This window comes from Scardinius erythrophthalmus, assembly GCF_964197995.2.
Source record: "Scardinius erythrophthalmus genome assembly, chromosome: 5".
NCBI classification, from domain to species: domain Eukaryota; kingdom Metazoa; phylum Chordata; class Actinopteri; order Cypriniformes; family Leuciscidae; genus Scardinius; species Scardinius erythrophthalmus.
In genome coordinates this window covers 32,687,384-32,710,800 of record NC_138225.1, presented here as the reverse complement: position 1 = coordinate 32,710,800, position 23,417 = coordinate 32,687,384, and the positions used below count along the sequence as shown (strand labels likewise).

The window sequence follows — 23,417 nt, the reverse complement described above, 5'->3', positions numbered from 1 at the left end:
TGTAATCTTATTCACAGTTATTATTAGAGACAATGGAAAATACATTGTATCAACATCAGCACAAGGTTGTATTTATAGCGAAGAAACTATGTATTTAACAACTTTATTTCAACAACACCAAAGGAATCCAACAATTATGTGTGGCATTTTGTAGATTAGCAGCATCCTATGAAATGAAGATGGATCTCAGCCAATGAAATTAGAGTTTGCTTGCGGTTTAACTCATATGACATGGAAAAGACTCTCGAACACTTTCAAACCCCTACTCCACCCATAAACACTTGATTATTAATAAATGAGAGAAGCATGGCAGCGCGGAGAGAGACGTGAGAAGCGCAGCGTATCCTTTAGGTGTATCTACATCAATGTTCCTTGCTTGCTCTGGCAGGTGAAATCTGGTTCAGAAAGAAGAAAAAGAGCCAGAGAATAAAGAGAAAGCAATGGAGGGCTTTTAACGTGACACCACTGACAGCTTTACTGCATTACAGAAAGCTTAAATAATGGGACGCTCATTTGCATAACGAGGGACGTTATCACCTCTACTGTCAGAATAAAACACAACAACACTTCTGCCGCTCCTCCCAGAGATGAATCGGGTTGGCCTACTTTACGGCACCAAAGAGGTGCGCACATGCACACAAACACTGGTGCGCGCACATGTGTGTTCTGTGATCGCGAGCTCTCGCACTGTGTGGATCTGAGCTGTGAGCACTTTATAGAAAGCCTGGGTTAGCTTCTCGGGTGAGGGCAGCCTTTCAAAAGGCTCAGCAGGAGGGCCCGATAAAGGCCCCGCACACCTTTTTCCCTGAGAGACGGAGAGCGGAGCGAAGCCGTTACGTGACAGCGGGATCGTATTCCAGAGCGGGTTTGACGAGGGCTAAATCAGGATGGCCCAGGTTTCCATTCAGGTTCTTCTTCAGATCTTATGATACGTGGATAGTGAAGCCTCGTCGTTCGGGGCACCGTAGCTCAGCCACAGTTTTGTTGCGTTCACACGAAATTTCAGCTAAAAGGGAAATACAAGTGTGTTCGTTCAGCATGCTAGTGACAATTCTATGCGATGTTACACCGCTGTTGTTTAGGAAAGTGCCGCTGTTTGTCGTTCAGGCGACAGTAAACGTTACACTGCAAATGATTAGAGCTGTTAAGTTAGTGGCACTTCCAAAACACTGTCAAATTCTCTGTGACTGTAGAGAGAGCATGACAGTGCTGTCTACCCTCATAGTCGCAGCCGAAGCGCGAGAATCTGATTTGCATGATATTGATGGCAGAAAACAGCGCTGCCTCGAAACGTCTACGGATTCTTTTGTCTTTATTTGCTGTCCCATGTGGCTCAGACTCTGCCTTTCCCTGTTTTTTAACGTTGCGGTTTTGCCATTTTTCATCTGACTTAATGCCTTTCTCTCTCTCTGCCTTTCACAGGTACAGCTACTGGAATCTTTGAAGTGAGCGGAGGAAGTCAAGAGAAGAAAGCCTGGTTTGAAGAAATCGCAAGCAAAAACAGAGGGGCAAAAGAATAAAGTTCATTGGTGAAAGAGAGAGACGAAAAGACGGGGACAATGGGGAGGAAAAAGATTCAGATCACACGGATTATGGATGAACGCAACAGACAGGTGAGTCACGCTGACCAGAAGGAGCCAAAAACGAACTCTAGACAGCTTCCTTCACAGAAGTTTGATGGGTTATTTCGAACTAAAATAGACTAAGTAGGTGGTGTGCGCACGCTAATTGTCGGCGTCCTCGCACGCTGCTTACTGCTGTGGAATATTACTTTAGCAGGGGCAGGGTGGGTGGAGAACACAAACACACAGAGATGGCAATGGTGGAATGATGCCACATGCTTCAGGGCTTTAGGTGGAGTCAACACAGAGGTAAAAGATGGCCCTCCAGGGGCCCTTCCTGCCTTAGCTAGTAGTTTTCCGCTTCAACTCGGCTCTCAGATCATTGAGATCCTGTTCATACTAATATAAATTGTAAATTCTAATAAAGAAATCTGCTCAAGGTTTTAGCTGTTTCATGCCGGACTGGTAGGTCTCCAATTCTGGCCAAGCTGGTTTTCAGCTAGTTTAGCTGATTGGTAAGATGGTTTTCTAACCAGCAGACAAGTGCCCAAAACCCCTCTAAATCCAGCAAACTAGACCAAACCAGCTTTGACCAGTTTAAGCTGTTTTCTTCTACATGGACAACACTAAACTCTTAAAATAATTCATTTGGCTTTTTGTGTGTGTTAGTGGTCTTCAAATTAATTCTGTTAATGCGTTCACATTTGAACAATTAGAAAAACGTTCTGTTTTGTATCTCCATTTCTCTGGCCGTGAAACAGAATCAAGTCACAAAAACAGGCAGATATTATGCATAGCAGATACTGTAGTTGTATTGATCGTATTGGTGCCAGTTACATAGACGCTTGTTTTACTGCAAGATCAATAAATGTTATTTAGGCTTGACATTTACATTTGTCCCCCTTATAGAAAAAAAAAAAAAAAAAAGTCAGTAAAGCCTGGAAAGCAGTTTGCAGTTTGACAGAAAGTAACCTTGACTAGTTTCAGGTTGTTCTATTTGTCTTCTGTGTTGTAACTTGACTCTCTAAAAACTCTCTGAACAGTCAACCAGAGTCCTCACATCCTTTCACAGGATGACACTTTGTCACAGAAACAGACATTTGTAGTTCCTCAGTCTGGTCTGGAGAAAAAAAAAAAAAAGATGTGATTTTGGGAAAAGGACTTGACTAACAGTTGATATGACTGAGTGAGACCATACTGCTGCAGTTAATGGCTGCTGTCTGGACCTTGGGTGGGTTGATCAATTATTGAAGATAGTGTGAGGGCCTGAGGAGAAGTGGAGGAGAAAGTGAGAAAAAAAAGCGGGTGAGAAAAGTAATGGGCGTGTCAGCCGGAGCAGACGGAGGGGGCACACACAGTGGCATTAGTCATTCAGTACTTGTGGGTTGAGTAAGTTCTCCCCCTTGAGGAAACCAGAGGCTCACATGCATGTGGGCTTTCATGCCAAACGCTGAAAGAATGAGTCAAGGTACTTCTCAAACCAGAAACTTCTCTGTTCTCTGTTTCTGTTTATTTCGAAAAACCAACAAGTTTTGATGTTAACAAGGCATCATATTGAATTTGCTTCTGAGTATAACATACATATATAGTTTGAATAGTCCTAATGGTAGATTGTATGTCTTATTGGTGATTGTATGTGCGCTAATGCAGTCTTTATGCAGCTAACAATGACCATTGATATCTATCAAGCTCCAAAAAAGTACAAGAAAAGCATTATAAAAGTAATCCATCTGAGAACCAGTGATATTTTGTGTCATTGGTCCCTAAAATGTGTGATGGGAATATTATAATATATCTTATATTTCAGTCCCACACAAATCAATTGCATTCATTTTATTTAATTATTTTTTGTAGTTCATTTATCTATTTATTTATTTATTTATTAGAGCTTAACACATGCAGTCACTATCAATCGATATTAAATGGAGAAGAACTGCATTCATTTTCAAATTTCTCCATTTTTCATCCACAGAAAACATAGTGAGACCATAGTGACAGAATTGTCCTTTTCAGGTAAATGTTTTGGTTTTACATAACCTTTCAATGCTCTGAGACACAGAGTTTCGAATCATAAACACAGATGAAAAGGAAAGGAGGAAAGAAACGGAGAGAAGTGTGGGGGGGGGGGGGGGGGGGCTGAGGTCAGGATGTTTTTGGCGAAGCTATCGGATTGCACAGAGAGCATCCTGTCTTGGTGTTATCGCTGTTCTCCTCTCCTTTTCTCTCTCTGTTTCTCTCACTCCCCCTTAACCAGACTTCAAGATCAGAGATTGATACAGGAAGGACACCTGATGAGAGTCAATGCCACAGATTTCCAGGTCTTGGGATAGAAAAGAATAAAGTAGGGGGACAAAGGAAGAAAACAGCGACATTTATTTCCTTTTGGCCCGTTTCTTTAAATATGGTTGAAATTAAGCATTTTATACTAATTAAGTAGCTTCTTTTGTTCTGTGAATGTTCAGATGCGTCACACTGTGTGGGATTGACCTCTTGGCACACTACAAAAATAAACTTCTAAGCTGCACGATTGCAGTGTTAAGGGATAATGTAGTAGATAACATTTTAAATTTGTATAATTATTTGTAATGCATTACTTATTAAAAACAGAAGCCCTAGAACATGACATTTATCCTTTTGCCAAAATTCGTCATACTTTTGTATGCTTAATGTCTAGTATGACCACATCGTTAGCCATATGTCAACAACTTTAATAAAAAGCAATGCCAAAACATACTGTGGCCTTGCAAAGTGATAAAAATTAGCTCATAAATTCTCTAGAGAGGTTTTGGTCAGAAGATGCTTTGCTGAAAACATGCATCATAAATTGTTGAGTATTTATAGACTATACGCCATGTTCGACAGCTGGCACAAGGGTTATCATTGACTCTTGTCCTCTTGCTGCCATTCATCTGGGGCTGTGGCAAACAACCCGCTTCATTGTATTACAAGAGAACCGTGAAGACAGACATCACAAGACAAGAATGGGGGACCTTTGACTTACAAAGGGTTTTTTCATTTCTATTTTGCTTTTTCTCTCCCCTCTAGCTCTTAATGTGTTGAAGACGTGGCTGGGGCTGTGCATATTTTCACTTCCTCTTTAAGGAAATCTTTCCATACCGAAGCCAAATAAACAACAGACTGCTTCAATGGTGTTACCTTAAGCAATGCATTCTTGAGATGTTTGCTCTTTTTCATTTTTTTTTTTATAGCTGCTTACTTTTTTGTGGAAACCGTAATACAATATGTATTATACATAAATTATTTCCAAAACATTTTTTGACCCAAAACTTTTGAACAGCAGTTTATATGAAATTGTTTTTTTTTGTTTATATATATATATATATATATATATATATATATATATATATATATATATATATATATATATATATATATATATATATATATATATATATGTATATATATATATATATATATATATATATATATATGTATATATATATATATATATATATATATATATATATATATATATATATATATATAAAGTTTTATTTGAATTGCATTAATTAACCGCTAAGAGCTTGAATACACTTTAAAAACCTAATCGGTCTATAAAAATCATCTTTTTCAAACATTTAATGTCTGAATGCTCAAACATTTTTGGCCCAGCTGTCGTCTCCCATCATTTCCTTGCTGATATCACCTCTCCCAGATTGGCAGCTTCCCTACGGCCCACCCTGTCTCTGGCGCCATGCTTATGGGCACAAGGTCTCAGCCGCCCTGGGCGGCCACTTTGGCTGCCTATAGCCCACCTCCTGAAAACACTTGCGAAGAGCAAGGCTCCTCCAGCAGGCCTCCCTGGCGTTGACTTGCTGCCCAGAAGCTTAGACAGAGGGCATCAGTGTGAGGAGCCTGGCTTTCTTCCCCTCAGCCACTCAAACACTTTCCTGGGCACGTCACATGAAAGGACCCCCTGTGTCATAAAAGTGTTAGCCACATCGCTAACAAGAGCATGCTTACTGACTCATTTTCACACTGCTGAATACACAGCGTACACTTACAGGCACATTTGAGAGAGATGAATCTATCTAATAATTATTTCAAATTCAATTTTATTCAATGCTGATTCTTCTGCCATGATGGCAGGAGAGGCCGGGACATAGTGTCTGATGTTGATAAGGGCGAAAAGGGCGATGAGAGATTTGCTTACTTCTACTTGAAGAATAAACTTTGTTGATGTTGACTTGTCTTGGAACATAAAATCAAACACATACAGATGATTGTCTCGTAGACCCGTTGAGTTCAGGAAATGGTATGGAGTTTTTAATGCCGTCTTGTTATTGTGCAGCATTGAACAAATATTTTATATAATATAAATATTAAGTGACATTTATAGTTTTACAATACTTTTCTATTTGAAATCATTTCTTCAAAGAATCCTGAAAATATCACAGCCTCCACAAAAATGTTAAGTAGCATGTTTTCAACATTGATAATAATATTACATTTCTTGAGCACTAAAATCAGCATATTAGAATGATTTCTGAAGGATCATGTGACACTGAAGACAAAAAAATACAGCTTTGCCTTCATAGGAATAAATTACATTTAAAGTAATAATAAAATAAAACACTTTTTACTCTATTTTGATCAAATAAATGCAACCTTAATGAGCATATCTTACTGACCAAATTTGAATAGAAGTAATAAGAGAAAATTTCATTGTAATTTTGTATTCCATTTCATTTTCATTTACTTGAATAGGACATGAAGGGAATTATGATGGTTTACAAAGAGCAAAACGAACAATGACAAAGATTACATTTTGGGATTTTCTTCAGCAGAAAGGCTCAATAAATATGGTCAGTAGTTACTTCTGTGTTAGAAATCAGGTTTCTGGAATTCTCCGTATTGTGGAAGTTCATTCAGAAGTACGTACTTTAATTGGCGCTCAACATGCATGTGGTTGTCACCCCTCTAACTGACTTGGCAAATGCAGGCACCACACGTTCAGTAGGCTTCTGTTACCTTTCTTTTCATCTCTGCCTCATGATGGTGTGATGGCATGGAGACGGTGCTTGATTCAGCCACCCATGACAACAGAGGCGTCTCTCCAATCAACAACAGAAAGGTGTAAAACAGTTTGAGTAAAATTAACAGCAAGAAAATAATGAGGCCCTCTGGGTATCCCATCACCCCTTGCTCTCCCCTCCACGATTCCCACCTTTCTCTTGTGATCGTTACCTCTGCGCCTGTCTCCTCACGAAACACGCTGTGCGTGTTTTTTCACTTTTTCATCTGTCTCTCCCTCTCTCTCTCTCTCTCTCTCTCTCTTTCTCTCCCTCTCTCTCTTCTTTATCTGCTTCTTCACCAACATCATTGGGAAAATTCCTTTGCTTCCGCGAAGTGCAACTTCTCCAAATTTCTCCTCTTAGAATTGATCTTCTTTAAATTCTTTTGTTCCTCTTACACTAATTGTTATTCCACTTTTCTTCTCATTATTCAGAGCTTTTCTCATTTTCATTTTTTCACCCAGGTTTTGTTTCTTATGTTTCTGCTGATGACCTTCAAAACATTCTCTTTGTTACAAGCAAGTGATACTCATTGAGGCTTTGAAAGCGATGTGCTGAAATATCGCATGACTTTTAAACAAATTGTGTTGCTGTCAGTGTAGCTTAGCATAAACTGTGTGTTTGTTAACACAAAAGCAACCTCTAAAATATGTTTAGAAAGGGAACAGAGCAGAATTTTGGTGGGTCTCACATATAAGCTTGATGTCTATTGTCAATACAACCCCTACTGTGAGACTTTACTGATTCATACAGTATATCATGAAGCGTGAGCGGGGAGATTTTGGGGTGCGTGGGTCGCATGGATCATGGTTCAGGGGCAGATGGTGACAAATGGACATTCATCCTCCCTGTCTCTGTCCTCTAGAGGAACTCCCCAGGGGGAAAAAATGCACTGGAGGCGGGAAGCAGAAGCGAAGCCATTGTGAAGGGGAAGCTGTCAGGCACTTCCTGTTATGAGAGGAAATGCATACAAATGTGCTTCCTGACCTCCCCCCTCTGACTCCCCCTCTCTCTCACACACACACACACACACACACACACACACACACACACACACACACACACACACACACCAAACTCAGGCTGGGAATCAGACCTTTTTTCTCCTTTCTCCTTTTCATTCTTTCTGTTTGGCAGTAGAAAGTGATTCTCAGTCCTTTGAACAGCAGTTCAAGCTCACCTTACGTGCGCAACGGCGCATTTACGTCTAGGCAGTTTGTTTGTAACGCATGATAAGAATGTGCTTACATGATAAGGGCTTCACACTCCTGCGGTCTACAGGTTCAGGGTTCGAAGACACAAAATCGTGATCGTCATGAACCGCGGTCCTTCATTCTTTGCAGCTCTCACCACATCAAGGAGGTGTTGCAACTGGCATTTTCTGCAATTAACACGCTGGATCGCTGAAGGCTCATGAGCTTCACAGATTGTGGAGGCAGGTAGTGAGCAGGAGAGGAGGAAGAACATCACACTCCAAGGCCCTTGTGATCACATTACCATGTTACATATATGGTGAACCTAAAAATGGGATTGGAGACAAAGAGTGAGCGAAAGCTATTATGATGTTTTTCTTCATCAGATGAGATCAAATATGTAGTACTTGGCTAGTATTCAGTCATGTGATCCCGAGATGGTGGTTATAGCCAGGTGGCTCCCTTAAAAAACTTCATCTCATGACAGCTTCATCTCATGTTGAGTGGACCTGATTTGACCATTTTTGCAAAGTAAAACTTACTAGGATAGTTCACCAAAAAAAAACCAAAAAAAAAAACAAAAAAAAAAACCTCATGTCGTTCAAATTCCGTATGGCTTTCTTTCTTTGCGTAACATGAAGGAAGATATTTTGAACAATGTTGGTAACCAAACAGTTTCGATGTCCATTGACTTTCATTGTATGGGTGAAAAACTGGGACATTTCTCAAATATCATCGTTTATGTTCCACAGAAGAAAAAAAGTCTTGGAATGACTTGAGGGTGAGCAAATGATGACAGAATTTTCATCTTTAGGCGAACTATCCTTTTAAGAATAAAATACTGAGTGCACCGCTCACTTAAAGAGGAATATATGTGACCATGCCGCTTTAGAAAAAAAGACTATGGTGAAGGATAAGTTAAGTATCTTTAGTAAGTGTTGTTTTGTGACTGTGGGTGTTGATGTCACTAGCCACAGTTATGAGCTTGACCACAGTTGATTATTTAAAGTCCTTATATCTCCATATCTGTGTATGTGTGATACTGCTTCCTCTTTCAGAGAACTGCCCAGTGCAAATTTTGGATGTGTGAATTAATTACTGACTCCGTTATTTGTTATTCAAATAATCCAAAATTCAAAGTCTGTTCATCAAACACATTGTTCAGCTTTTTCTTTTCTCCACCTGCTGTCATACTGGAGGATTTTTGGCTTATTCTTTTTGCATCTTGTCACACTTGCCAAATCTCCAGAAGCCTCAAGAAGAAACCTCTCAGAACTGCAAAGCCACAACGTGGAAGCTCAAAACTCTCGCTTCGGCTTTATCTTGCAGAAAGGGAGCTGTCAAAACATCAGTTGTGTTCTTTAAGTGGCTGTTCGACTTGTCAAAATGAACTTGTCAAAATGATACATAATCAATACATCATTACTTCGCTCATAAATTAGTAGAAATATGATGATAGAAGATGACCAGCAGGATGAGATCTTTATTTTTTTAACTATAATCTCTGAAAGATGAGAGATCACTGTCAAATGAAATTGGTGAGCTCCAGTTCAAGTACACATTATAAGAACTGGTTACAGGTCATTATTTTCTTAAGGGGATATACACTGTAAAAAAATAAATAGATATATATATATGTATATATATATATTATCTGCAGAAGAAAGAAAGTCATACTGGAATGACATAAGGGTGAGTAAATTATTTTTTTTATTTGTGTGGGAACAATCCCTTTAAGAAGCCATTACTATCTTTTTCTTGGCTAATTCATTCATATTAAATCAAAATTAGGCTTAAACAAAACCAGTTAATTTAGATGTACATGAAGTACATGTGTAGGTTACCTGACAACACTGTTTTTTTGTTGTTTTTTACAGTTTACTGTTTCCTTTTCCATTTTTATAAAGCTACACGCGTTTTTTCTTAGAACATTTTTTTAAGCACAACCTTACTGAAACAAAAACTGAATCTACTCTCTCATATAACTAGGGCTCATTCTTTATTTATTTTATTTTCATTTAACACACCAGCTAAGCTAAATAGTTTCACCATGACAACGTCAGAAACAAATTAGCATCATCAAAGAAATACCTTATGCTAATACATGCTAATTTTCTTCCTTATCAAATTGCTTTGGTGATTATCACACGCACAATATATTTTGTAAAATTATGCATTTTTCTTCTGCAATAAATAATGCATAGATTTGCCCGCGAACATGTATCACATTAACAGGTGCATGGGGACATTTTGGTTACACTTATGAGGTGAAGAGTTTAGCGGTTAGGCCTCAAGGTTCCTCGTCTGTGTTGTTCTTCTCAGGAGCTGGTCTGTACGTGTGTGGTTTCTCCAGCGCTGCATTTAAGTGCTCAAGAGACATGAAACCTATGAGGTCAGAGAGAGATGCTTCTTATTTTTAATGCTGCTAATTTAGATGAGAACATGCACTGAGAAGTCATTAACAGCCTCTCAAACACTCTGTGGCAGTGATGATCTTCGTGCGTGAGTGTGTGTGTCTGTATGTCTGCGCATCTGCTGGAAAGTGCATTTGCACACAGATGCACACATGGAGAATTTGCTTCCCATGCAATACAGGCAATCCCCCCCCCCCCCTCCAAATTTGCTTGAGGTGAATAAGGTTAACCTTAATTATGAAATAAAATCCTAATTATACAGTTGAACTATTGTATTAGAGGGGCCAGGCACAGTTAGTGTTACTGTATTAATCTTAAATGAAAGGTCATTGCATGATTTTGGAGCACACAGGTTATATTTCAATTATTAAGCTCTTTTCGTATGAATGTAAGAATAATAGGAAAAGTGAAATAAGTATTTTACTTAGGATTAAAGAATGGAATTTTTAAAAGATCTTCAGATGATTTATGAGAGGAAGGAGCTATTACGCTACTGTCTATTTTTCCTGATAATTTGGAAGAGCACAAAGGAAAATAAAAGAAAGAAGACAGAAGGAAAGAAAACTAACATTGATTTTCTGAAGAAACGCTGTATTTAGGACATCTCGGGAGTCAAGAATATTTAAGAGTATATTCAACGCGCTGAGTAAACACACATAGAGTCATCCATCTCAGTTTTTATACGGCGTCAGTGAAGCCTATGACTTGTCTAACCTTGTTTCCCCTCTTCTGTCTCTCTCTCTCTCTAGGTGACATTTACGAAGAGAAAGTTTGGCCTGATGAAGAAAGCCTATGAGCTGAGCGTGTTGTGTGACTGTGAGATTGCCCTCATCATCTTCAACAGTACCAACAAGCTGTTCCAGTATGCCAGCACAGATATGGACAAAGTGTTGCTCAAATACACTGAGTACAATGAGCCACATGAGAGCAGGACCAACTCTGACATTGTGGAGGTGAGTTTCTCTAAACACACTTACCTGACATTCCCACACTGACAGCAGGTTATTATTATGGTTATTAGAATTATTTATTTATTTGTATTATAATAATAATAATTAAAAAAAAAACACTACTGTTCAAAAGTTTGGGGACAGGGTCATCAAGTTTGTTTTTAAAAGAAATCTCTGATGCTCACCAAGGCTGAAATTCTTTGATCAAAGATACAGTAAAACAGTAATATTGTGTCATGTTATTATGATTTAATAATAATTGTTTTATCATTTTTGTACTTTAATAATTTAATTTATTTCAAATGTTAGGGTTAGGGTTAGGGTTTAGGGTTTATTCCTGTGATGGCAAAGCTGAATTCTCTTAAAATTAAACAAATGTTTGTGGAAAAATATACAATAATGTTGAGTATGATCATGATGAAACCATGAGACTGTTTTTATTAATAGAAAGGTCATAGAAAGCATTTATTATTTAAATAGAAATCTTTTCGGACATTATAAATGTCTGCACTGTGAATTTTTTATCAATTTAATATATCCTTGCTGAATAAAAGTATTATTATTATTATTATTTTAAATCTCACTGACTCCAAACGTTTGAACGATAGTGTAACTTTCACTTGATGAATTTTTTTTTGACATAGTTAATGGACATTAACTAATGATCTGATAAATGTTATATACTTTAGTTGCTGTTTAAAATTAAACTTGTGACAAAATGTTACATAGAAATAGAGTTTTATATTGGGGGTCCCTTAGGTTGTACCTGTATGAAAGTCTGGGTGGGGGTCTGTAAAGGTTGAAAACCTCTGCAATAGTGAGTGTGTATGCAGAAAGATGTACATAAATGAGTGTTTCGTGTTTGATATTTCAGTAGGCGAAATGTATCATTAACACATGACTATGACTAGATTCCTTGTGCATAGTGTCGCTGCACCCTTATTTTCAGCTCAACCCTTGTCACGGTGAGACACTATAGACACAAACCCAACAACACGTTTTTACAGTCTAATTGACTAGAAAATAGACTATATGAAAAGTGCACTAAATACATCCAGTGTCATGCTGTATTTCACTGCACTCTGTTCTTTTTGAATGCCTGCTGCTTTGATGTCTGCATTTTTCTCAATCAGCTTAATGCTCCTTAAGGCTCTCAGGTCTTAGAGACACATTTGTTGGTTCCTGCCTTTAACCTAACCTGAGGTCAGGCCATGCTAAGCGATTGGCGGCAAACATCCAAAAGCATGTTGCAGCGTGAGCTGGTTACGTAATCTGCTTTTCTGAGATGTCACAACACATCTTGACAAGAAAAGGTGATACACATGGGTTGACAAGATGGTCCTAAAGGTGGGACTAAAGGGCTTTAAAAAGGTGTCCTCTTGCAATGCCAACACGCGAACAGGTCCACATCCCCAAACGGTTCTTAATATCACTAGATCTGTCTGTGAGTTTGTGAAGTGAGTTGTTCTCAATCTAAGTGCAATCCAATTGCTTTGCACTTAGAGTTAGAAAAAAACATGTTTTTCTGTCTACTTCCTTTTTTATCCACTCACTCTGTGCTCAATCTTCATTTCAGCTGTGCGTACACTGGCTCAATAATTCTGCAGCTTTATCTTTTTTTGGTTTATTTACATATTCAACAATAATATTTCCATATGCATTTATCTTATAAAGCCAGCGTGACATCTTTTTTCTAATTTATATATTTTTTGTTTTTTTTGTTTTTATGCGCTAGAAAATTATCATCTCAAATGCAAAGATGAGTTTTTTGGAAGTTCATCTGTCATAAAGTGTGAAACATGCCCTGTGTTTTTGTCTCTTATTCAAACTCAGACCTTGAAGCAAATTTAAAGGGCAAAAAAGAAAGTGCTTGTTATACCTACAGTGCATCAAGGCACAATTATAAAAATGCACTCCAAGCATTAGCAGCTGTGCATTGCACTTGAGAAAAGACTCAAGTAAATACTAGATTTTCTGTGATTTATTCTTAGAATATTTATCATTCCGATTCATATTGGAATTCTCAGAAACGCTCATTAGTGATTGAACAGTCATATACTTTTTAGTGTGTATTATAGTCCACACTCCATGGCAAGTGGTTTAGAAATTGAAGGAAAAAAATAATAAAGATCCAAGATCCAATTTATGCTGAAATGGTGGTATACCATTAAATTTTTCAGGGGAGAGTGAAATGGAATGTAAAGTAAGATTCAGGGCCCAGCAAAAAGGAATAAAGATGTGTACTTTACTTGACAGAATTTTAAGTGGATTTAAAAAAAAAAATTAAAAAAATCATTAAATGTACTTTACAATAAATAATTATTTTTTTATTTGTTTTAGTATACTGTATATCATACATATTATAATTTAAAAATAAGTATGGACAATACACCGTTATTTAACACTATGCCAGCTATAAAATTCTAAAGGCAGTGAATGAAATGTTTGCAAAAATTACAGTGCATTACAATTCAAACATTACTTCATGCTTTCAAGACTATCACGAGTGTTTCTCACAATTTTAACAAAAACTCTTTTAGTTTAGTTTAGTCTTTTAGACCTGAAATTGTCTTTATTATTGAGTTCTGAGATTGTAAAATATACTTGTTATGCTTCATTTTTTGAAACCTTGTAGAACAACTGCAAAGTGCTGCACTGCTTAAAGGGATGGTTCACCCAAAAATGAAAATCCTGTCATCGTTTACTCACCCTCATGTTGTTCCAAACCTGAATGAGTTTCGTTCTTCTGTTTAACGTAAAATAAAATAATTTAAAGAATGTTGGTAACCAGACAGTTGATGGTAGCCATTGACTTTCATAGTATTTTTGTCTTACTAACAGCTACTGTCAACTGTTTGATTAGCAACATTCTTCAAAATATCTTCTTTGTGTTCAACAGAAGAACGAAACTCATACAGGTTTGGGACAACTTAAGGGTGAGTAAGTGATGACAAAATTTTCATTTTGGCCTGAATTATCCCTTTAAAAAGCAGGTCCTGAGTATCACAGTTTTCTTTGCCATGAAGACAGAAATATTAAGCACACTAAAGAATCAGCACACTCAAACATTGAAGTAGAAAGGAAATAAAAAAGAGCATAGCGAGTCAAACTGCTCCCATCACCAAGCAACAGCTTTAGTGGAGTTTCTTTCCAATTTGCCAGATTTCGTGTTTGAGAAATCGATTTTGAAGGTGGCTAAAATGCCGCCCTAACTGGATTTGTCGACGCTGAAGCGTTGAGCTCCTGCAGGGCCCCGTTTTTCTGCTGCTAGGTTACATCACGGCCAGGGGATGTGGGCGGTAGGAGGTAAAGAGGAACAAAGCAGACTTCCTGTTGTGATGGCAGGATGGGGACGAGGCCTTGGGGTGGGCTGGAGGGGGAACTCGGCATAGGGGTGTCAGTGCCATAGTTCAGCTTTGAGCTGTAGAGTGTGTGAGAGTTTGCGTGTTTGATACACGTATCGACTTGGACGGTCTCAAAAGTGTGCTGTACGTACATAGATTTAGCATTGTTTAAACGGGCGAAAAACACACACACTCATATAAAACACACAAATCCGAGCAATCTTTCCTGTCTTTGCCTGGAGTGCCTGTGGGGTGCAGTGGGAGGATAAGGAGAGGCAGGGGAGCCGGGCGCAGCGTGTGGGCGTCTTGAAGAGCAGCCCGCTACATTAGCAATAAAGCTCCATGTAATTAGCATGTCTTTGGTTGATAATTAGCGTTGTTGGGAGAGAGGCAGTGAGAGGCTTGCCCAGCCTCTTTAGCTCTATTTATGAGAGGCTAGAGGCTCTTCTACCCTACTCTTCTATCCCTAGCTCTTTCTTTCCGCTTATGTCTTCCGTTTTCGTCCCATTTTTATCTCTGTTTTCGTAGGTCAGGCCATTATTTCTTTCAGCCGAAATGTACGCGGACGTGCCTTTCTCAATCTGGCACTGGCGTAATTAATAACATAAACATGAGAATAGAGACATGAAAAAAATATATAATTTGCAAGAGAGGAAAATGTTCTCAGATAGATTTTAACAATGTTTGTCAAAAGGATCTGATTTAATTTATTATATCACAAGACAGATTGGTAATGGATTTATCATACACGTCAACCTTGTTAAATGAAAGTTTATTGTAATGTACAGTAATAGAACATAGTTTTCAATTCATACTGCTTCATGCCTCAGTCAAAGCACTTTTCCTACCGTGTTTAGCTTTCACACAAAAACTCATTAAAAGTCTCCTACGTCTTAACATCTGAGGCTAGACGAAAGGTGGGAAGGTCCAGATAATTACACCTTAAGTCGTGAAGAAAGAACAAATTACGAGTTCTTGTGTAAGGTCAAATTATCTTGTTTTAGATTAGCAGGGGGGGGGGGGGGACAACAAAAAAACAATGCAGCATTTATTTGGCAGGTGATTAAAAACTTGGGCAAGGATTTCCCATAATGCACTGTGCCAGGAAAAGGTTTTCCCAGCATAGAGAATTTAACTCGCAACCTTCAGATTACCAGTCTGACTCTCTAACCATTAGGCCACAGCTGCCCCCGAATAAGATGTCCTACACGGGACTCAAACCCACAGTCTTTGGATCGCATCTCATTGCGCCACTGTACAGACATTATTACAACACCTTATATCCTTGCCTATTTTATTGGAAAATCTTATTCAAGGTAAAATTATATTTAGCATCCCATTCATTGACAACCATATAAACATCTAGATAGTCAGCTTGATGATGATTCTGGAATTCCGGTCAAATACAAGCTATTTTCGCTGTGTATAAAACATACAATATGCTTCAAATGATTATTCATATATGTAAATATGCATAACTTTAATGAAAAGACAAGGCGATGTCGCTGTTGTGGAAACAGCAATCCTTTTTAAAGTTTATGGCACGTCCAACTCAGGAACTTGGTTATCAAAATTATTCCTGAGCTTCCCAGTGCTAAATATAACTTGAAAGGGTGTTCATGTCCAATTTTTAAGTAGGAAACTCATATTTGTGATAATTCCGATAGCACGTGAAGGCGACATTACCGCTGGTTGTGATTTTTGTGCAACCGATGACAGATCAGTTGTACTGATTCTCATCAAACGTTTAATTTTATTGGCCATTACATGAAATCAGTCAATGAATGAATAATGTAAAACATATCAATATGATAAAAAATCAAACATTATGTAAATACTATTTAAATGTAACATTTATATTACACTTCTATTACAAATTATAATTAAATAAACAAAATAATATATAATATATAACTAATATATAGTTTTTAACAACATTGTATTATAAGAAATATTATGTCAAATTAGTCAATTATTGAATGATTATATATATATATATATAATGTGAAGAAAACAAAATAGTATATAATTTAATTCTACAAAATAATATATCATTTTATCTAACGTTTTTATTACTTAGAAGCTCCAGCTAAATGACTAATTAATAAGCATTATTCTATTTTTATTATTCTTATTAATTCAGAACAGTTTTAATTAAAAACGAGCGAGATTAACATGAAAGGAAGCTAGTTGTGGCTGCATGCCTTACTCATGTCAACACTCACGTCATCACATAGAGCGGTCGTGTGAACATTTCACAAACACTTGAGAGAGAGTTTGCCAAGCCCATCCCATCGTAGATTAGCTTTATCTGAACATCAACCTTTTAATCTTCTCTCTTCTCTCACCTCTACAAGTTCTAAATGAATCGGCAACAGAAAGGAGCGCGTTTAGCTGCAAGCGGCGGGAGACAAACTGAGAGAGAGAACGACAAGGAGGGAGGCTGGTGATTATTTCCAAAGGTCACACTGTTAATGACTACCTGCTTGGTTAATGAGATTCCACAAAGCTCCCTCACGATGTTTCACCCTCATATGTGTTGCTGTGTGCTGAGATGTATAAGAAGGGTTGCAGGCGGCAGGCTTCTCTCAACTTACATCTGTTTAAAGTAGAAGGAGAAAAAATGAAGATAAACACAGGTTCATTAAACGTCTTGGAGAATGCTTAATGTGGATAAGGTACACTAATTAACTGAATTTCATTTTCATTTCTTTTCAAAGTGGCAGTAAAGAGTTAATTAAAATATATTTTCCTCATAAGGACTTAGCACATTAGCAGGCTCCTCTGGTAGAACATTCCCTCAGTTGTCTTTTGAAAAGACTTTCTTTCTTACTAGTTTGAGTAATCAGAGATCAGAGAGAACATTAGCCTACAGCGGTTTTCTCTCAGTGCCGAGACTCAATGGCCATCTATTTAACTTACAAAGGCCCGCTATGACATAACACACTCACATAACTGTGTCCTCTTACAGACAAACATACATCTGATTGAGGGAAATATTTGTGTACCACCATAATCTACCACAACGCACACGCATACTATTGATGGCTCACGCAAAGAGTCAATAAGTTTATGCTAATTTAACCGAGTGATGTTCAAGCTCAGTGTTTTTGCCAGAATTTTTGATTAAACTCAGAAGAGGCTTTGTTTAGTTAAGCAAATAAACCTTGTGACATAGACAAGTCAACAGAGGAGGAGTGTAGTGAACAATGAGCATCACAAACAGGATGTAAAGCCTAGTATAAAGGGAGGCGTTATTATTCATAGAGTATGTGATACACTCGATGGCTTGAACAGTTATAATACACCTTACAATTGGTTGTATTTAAGGCATCTATGATGAGCCTAATTTGCATAGAAAGGCGTGGTTTTCCAATGGCGTAATTTAAATATTAGGTGAAGCACTACTTCAGTCCACTTCTTCTTGTTAAACTAGATTGTTGTCGGTTAACCTTTAAATCCATGAATGTTAATTATTATTAAATATTTGGCTGCAAATTATTATTAAAATTCTGATTGCGTTCAGTTCTTGCTCTGCAGTAAATCGCTGAGCCATTTCAAGCTTTGCTGATGATACTTCCTATTCTTTTGTTTTCTGCCTGTGGTAACTATGTGTGAAATGTCACTTCCTCATTGTGTATCAGACACTGCACTTATTCAGTCATCAAAGATTTAATTATCGTTGTGCGGAAAAAAATATATACATACACTGTTACACACCTCGGGTCTTTGGTGACCCTATACAATTTTTACCAAAAATGAATGGGAAAACATTCTTTTATAATTTTATTATTTTTTTCTTAACATATTGTTTATGATGAATTGATTGAGGAATACTAAGAAGATTGATGTCCAACTTTAAAAAATGAATGAGGAAGAGGGTATAGTGAATGACGTCCTGGGTCACTTAAGGCCCGAGGTATGCGTTTAAGGGTTACAGAATAAGAGATAGGACTGAGATATTGCAAAAGTGCATGTGCAACTTTTTAGTGAGTTTTTCTGTATCAATTATATAGTGTAATGCATTATACTACTTCATGCTTTATAGAAATAAGTAATGCATTTATAATGTTACAAAATATTTCTATTTCAAATAAATGCTGTTGACAATGAAGACTGACAATTCTGCTTTGCCATCACAGGAATACATTACATTTTTAAACAAATTAAAATAGAAACCAGTTATTTAAAATTATAGTAATATTTCACTAAATGATTTGACTTCCTGTAGGCTGTGAGATTTGGAAGTCTTTGCATAATAACAAACCAGAATATATTTTCTACGGTTCTTTAAGAAGATAACCGTAAAATGTGACATGCGTGTGAGACGTCTGCCCAGCCTTCAAAGCAGATCTCATCGCTCATTCAGTGTGAAGCAGCACCGGTCCAGAGCATGTTGACCCCACAGCCTTAGAACAACTTGTTGAACTTCTGCCACATGGCAGCTGGATGTTGACGAGAAAAGGATTTGTTCTGCCTCGTTTTCTCTCTTTTACTCCATCTAAATCTCTTGTGTTTTCCTCTACACTTCCCTCTGATTGGAAACAGCTGCAAAGCGTCTACGGCAACACTTTTAAAATGAGCGTATTTCAGAAGTGTCCAAATTAGGAGCCCCCTCCCTTTCCCCCTTCCTCCCTCTGTTTGTGTGTGTGTGTGTGTGTGTGATGTGGTTCTGTGTGTGTGCGTGCATGAGTTTTTTTTAGCATCCTTCCCCTAATAAATGTCTCAAAAAATGGTAGTGGTCTAAAAATAGTGTACTGTGTTGCTAAATTTAGCACTTGGCTTATTGCGCTGGCAAAGCAAATGGAGAAGAATAGGCGTGGAGAGGCAGGGTGAGTAAGCAAGACTCTATTCATTCAACAGCTTGTGTGGAGGACTCTAGTGAACCGCTGCCCTTGGACTGCATTCCTCCCCTCCACCGCCAGACCTGGGGGTGCCACTAAACATTTGATTCAGGGGATAAAAGCTGTTATTATTTATTTATTTATAAAGACTCTAAAGGGTTTTTATGGCTAATTTAATGGATCTGAATGGCTTCTCCAGTGATTCAGTGTCACAGAATAGTGCATGCACACAATATATAGATATTTGCTGAAACGGCTGTGATTGTAGATTAAAGTTTTTATGAATTTATACGAACAATTTTAGGTTATAAGATTATAACTAAAAGATAATAAGAATGTATAAGTAAAATGGCCCGTTCACACCAAGAACGATAACCATAACAATAGCAATATCTATGAAGTTTTAAAAATCTTTCGAATTCTATAATTATAGGTAAGTCCGCACCACAACTGTAATGATAACAACATAGCGTTTCGATATCATTGGAATCACATTCAGAACAATTTTTTTCCAGCTAATGAACAATAAAAAACATTGGACACAGCCAACTGGATTCCATCATGCTATAAAGATCTTAAAGTGTCAGATGATATAATTGCTACGTGCGCTTATAATAAACAGAACATTATTTTGTGTTGGTGTGGATGCTAATATAGTTATATCGTTATAGTTATCAGTTCTACTTTATTTTGGTTGTCCCCTTTAAACACTGTTGACTATAAGTAATGTTGCACCTACATGTCAACTGACTCTTATTAGAGTATTAGTTGAGTATTAGTACACTGCTTGGGTTAGGGTTAGTAGAATAAGTTGACAAGCATTTTGCAAAGTCATGTAGAATGTATTTTGGGGGATATAAGTGTTAGCAGATATGACGAAGACGGTCTATTAATACTAGTTAGTTGACATGTAGGCGCAACATTACTTATAGTCATCAGAGTGTCTTAAGGGGATCGTCAAAATAAAGTGTCTCCTAGTTATCTTTATAGTTATCATTCTGGGTGTGAACAGGCCTTAAGACTGTCTAAGTGAGTATTTTATGTTCCCTAACTGTTAATTTTAAATGATTCACCATGCTTTTCATTGGTTTATTTTTTTTATTGGTACTGCATATTGACAAATTCATCTTCAAAAGTACACATATTTCATGTAGATTTAGTTCATATGTCATATAATATTGCATAAACCTGCATGTAAAATAATTATAAAAAAAAAAATATATATATATATATATATATATATATATATATTTTTTTTTTTTTTTTTTTTTTTTTTTTTTTTTTTACACATTCTTATGGTGGAATATAATGTCACTGCAATGACACACAGTTTCAAGTAAAAAAAAATTATTGATACATAAGATGAAAGATCGGCTCTATTCATCAGCATGAAACTCATAGACTGACCTTAAATCAGCACAGCATATGACATCAGCATTAAGATACAAGAAACAAGGCTGTCCTGTCTGGCTGCCCCTCTTACTGTCAGTGGAAAATGAGCAATCTATTTCTGTATATGGGTGTAGATGGCAGTGTCCCCTCACACAGGGCCCGAAGGGTGTGGAAACACAAGGTCATGCCAGAGAGGTCAGGTGCCTGTGCATTGTTCCTCAAAAACCCTCTGCCCCTTCCTGTAATGCAGCTGCATGATAAGAACCCCTACAGACAAAGGCTGATAACTGATGTGGTGTGTGTGTGTGTGTGTGTGTGTGTGTGTGTGTGTGTGTGTGTGTGTGTGTGTGTGTGTGTGTGTGTGTGTGTGTGCGCGCAAGTGTGATTGTAGCATCCAAAAAAAGAATCACAGCCCTTTCAATGTGTGTGCATGTGATAGGTGTCCTTCTGTCTCTCTAGAAATAAAATAAGACATAAAGACATAACCAGCGTGTTTCAAATCGAAAGATGGCCATGGTATAAGCACCCCTTTATTTAGCTAGACTGAGTGTCATTGTGTGCATGTATGGGATGCTCCATTAGGTCATATGAATGACTTGTTTGTCTGTAATAGCCATGGAGAGAGCATATGAGATGATACGCTTTACGGTCATATACCAGAATCTGAAAAACATGGCACAAATGTTCAACAGAGTATCACATTATTGTAGAGGTAGTAAATAAAGACTCAGGCATATTTAGTACAGTGGTTTATCACTGTTAAGAATAATGTGTATTTGAGTAACAGCTGTATTCTTGAAAATAGCTAGAAAGCTATTGTCCTTCCTTTCTGTGTACAACTTCACTTAATGCCTGTGTATTGGGAATAGCTTTCATTTTAGAAATGTCTAACTATAGAACATTTTAAGTGGATCTGAATTTGCCCTATGTTAATCCATTCCAGGATGTAATTAGATGCTCAAGGTATGATATTACTTATCCATTACCTACTGTAATCATGAGAAATCAAATTTTCCTTGATCGGTTGAGGTAAAAGAGTTCATTGTGTCAAGAAAACATACTGTAACTTTTAGAACGGAAAACTTCTCAATGAAAAAAAAAACGAGCTTGTTCATTCATTCAAATATCTGACATCAAACCAATGAATATATATATCCGAACTCATATAAGAATAATTCGAATGGTAGTGTATATATATATTATATATGTTAAAAAGATGTTTTTACATTTTATTTAAATAACTCTCTTATGCTCACCAAGGCTGAATTTATTTGATTAAAAATATACTAAAAACAGCAATATTGCGAAATAATATTACCATTTAAAATAACTGCTTAACATGTCAAAATGTAATTTATTCCTTGTGATGACAAAGCTGAATTTTCAGCATCATTATAGTCTTCAGTGTCTCATGATCCTTCAGAAATCATTCAAATATTCTGATTTGCTGCTCAAAGAACATTTCTTATTATCATCCATGTTGAAAGCATCTGTGCTGCTTAATATTTTTGCAAAAATCTTGATCGTTTTTTTTTTTTTTTTTTGGAAAAATATGATGTTCAAAAGAATGGCATTTATTTAATCATACAAAAATCTTTTGTATGATTATAAATGTCACTTTTAATCAATTTTATCCACCCCTTCTAAATATAGGTATATAGCGATAAAAACTCATGGGGACAAAAAATATATATAATATGACCTCTTTTACCAATATCCATATCAACCATAAAATGCCAGGCCTATAGTTTGTCTCTTTGTTGTGTGATTATAGTGTAGAGGGGGAAGGGCTCAAAGCAAGAAAATTACAGTAAAGTAACTGTTTTTAGGAGTTAAGAGGTGCCCACTTCCAAAGGCTGAAAAGCATGATGGGTTAGTTCAAAGAAGGATGGTCTTCTGTGATGCACCACCTCACACTACCATCTTACTGTACACATGCACACAGAGACACAGGCACATATGGAGGCCACATCCTTTGTCATCTGCATTCATGTCTCGCTACAGTGTCGTAGCATGTTCAAACCACACTTAATTAAACGGTGGCTTCCCTGCTTTCTCTACAGCCATATGCTTCCAATATGGTCAAGACAGACTGGCTCTCTTCCTAAAGTTCTGCACTCTCATGTTCAACGGGAGCAGGATACTCTGCGGTCCCCCCTCAAAAGTACCATATCAAATCACAGAGTTTTTAGTGAGGCCATCTGCAGAGCACTTTTGGATCGAGTGCGTTTCTGTCACTGAGCTTTCTCTGACCTCCATCCACTCTGTTGAAGCAATGACTGTACGCAATAATTAACTCCAACTTACTCGCAGCACACACATGGTGGAGGCGTGACTGTTGAGGTGCATGATGTCATCTCTGTTGGCCTAATGGGACCACCTTGGAGTTAGTGGCTTTATAGTGGATTTGTATAAGAGAGAAAGAAGTGGAAAAAAACATGAGTACATGTGCTGAGCAAGGAGAGTCACTGAGCTGCCAAAATAGAGCCCTGTGTGAAATTATGTCTTTTTTTGTAAACCTAACGCTAACGTGAGCTAATGAAAATGAATGTAACTGTTCTGCTAGGACCTCAAAGTAACAGTGCAAACTTTGATTATCGGTGTTGATTATTCAAGTTATTTGAATCTTTATGACAGGAACACAGAAATGTGATAATTAATTATTTTGCTCAACAGTAATAA

General features: G+C 37.3%; 1 protein-coding gene across 6 annotated transcripts in view; it reads left to right on the top strand.

Annotated features, from left to right (window-relative positions):
- The first annotated feature begins 1,427 nt into the window (after positions 1-1,427).
- Positions 1,428-23,417, top strand: part of mef2cb (myocyte enhancer factor 2cb) — a 46,790-nt gene continuing 24,800 nt past the window's right edge. For all 6 annotated transcript variants that reach the window (XM_081366014.1, XM_081366012.1, XM_081366013.1 and 3 more), the window contains exons 1-2: positions 1,428-1,613; positions 10,955-11,158. In XM_081366014.1, the coding sequence (XP_081222140.1) occupies positions 1,560-1,613; positions 10,955-11,158 (258 nt within the window). In that variant the 5' untranslated portion in view covers positions 1,428-1,559. The remainder of the gene's footprint in view (positions 1,614-10,954; positions 11,159-23,417) is intronic.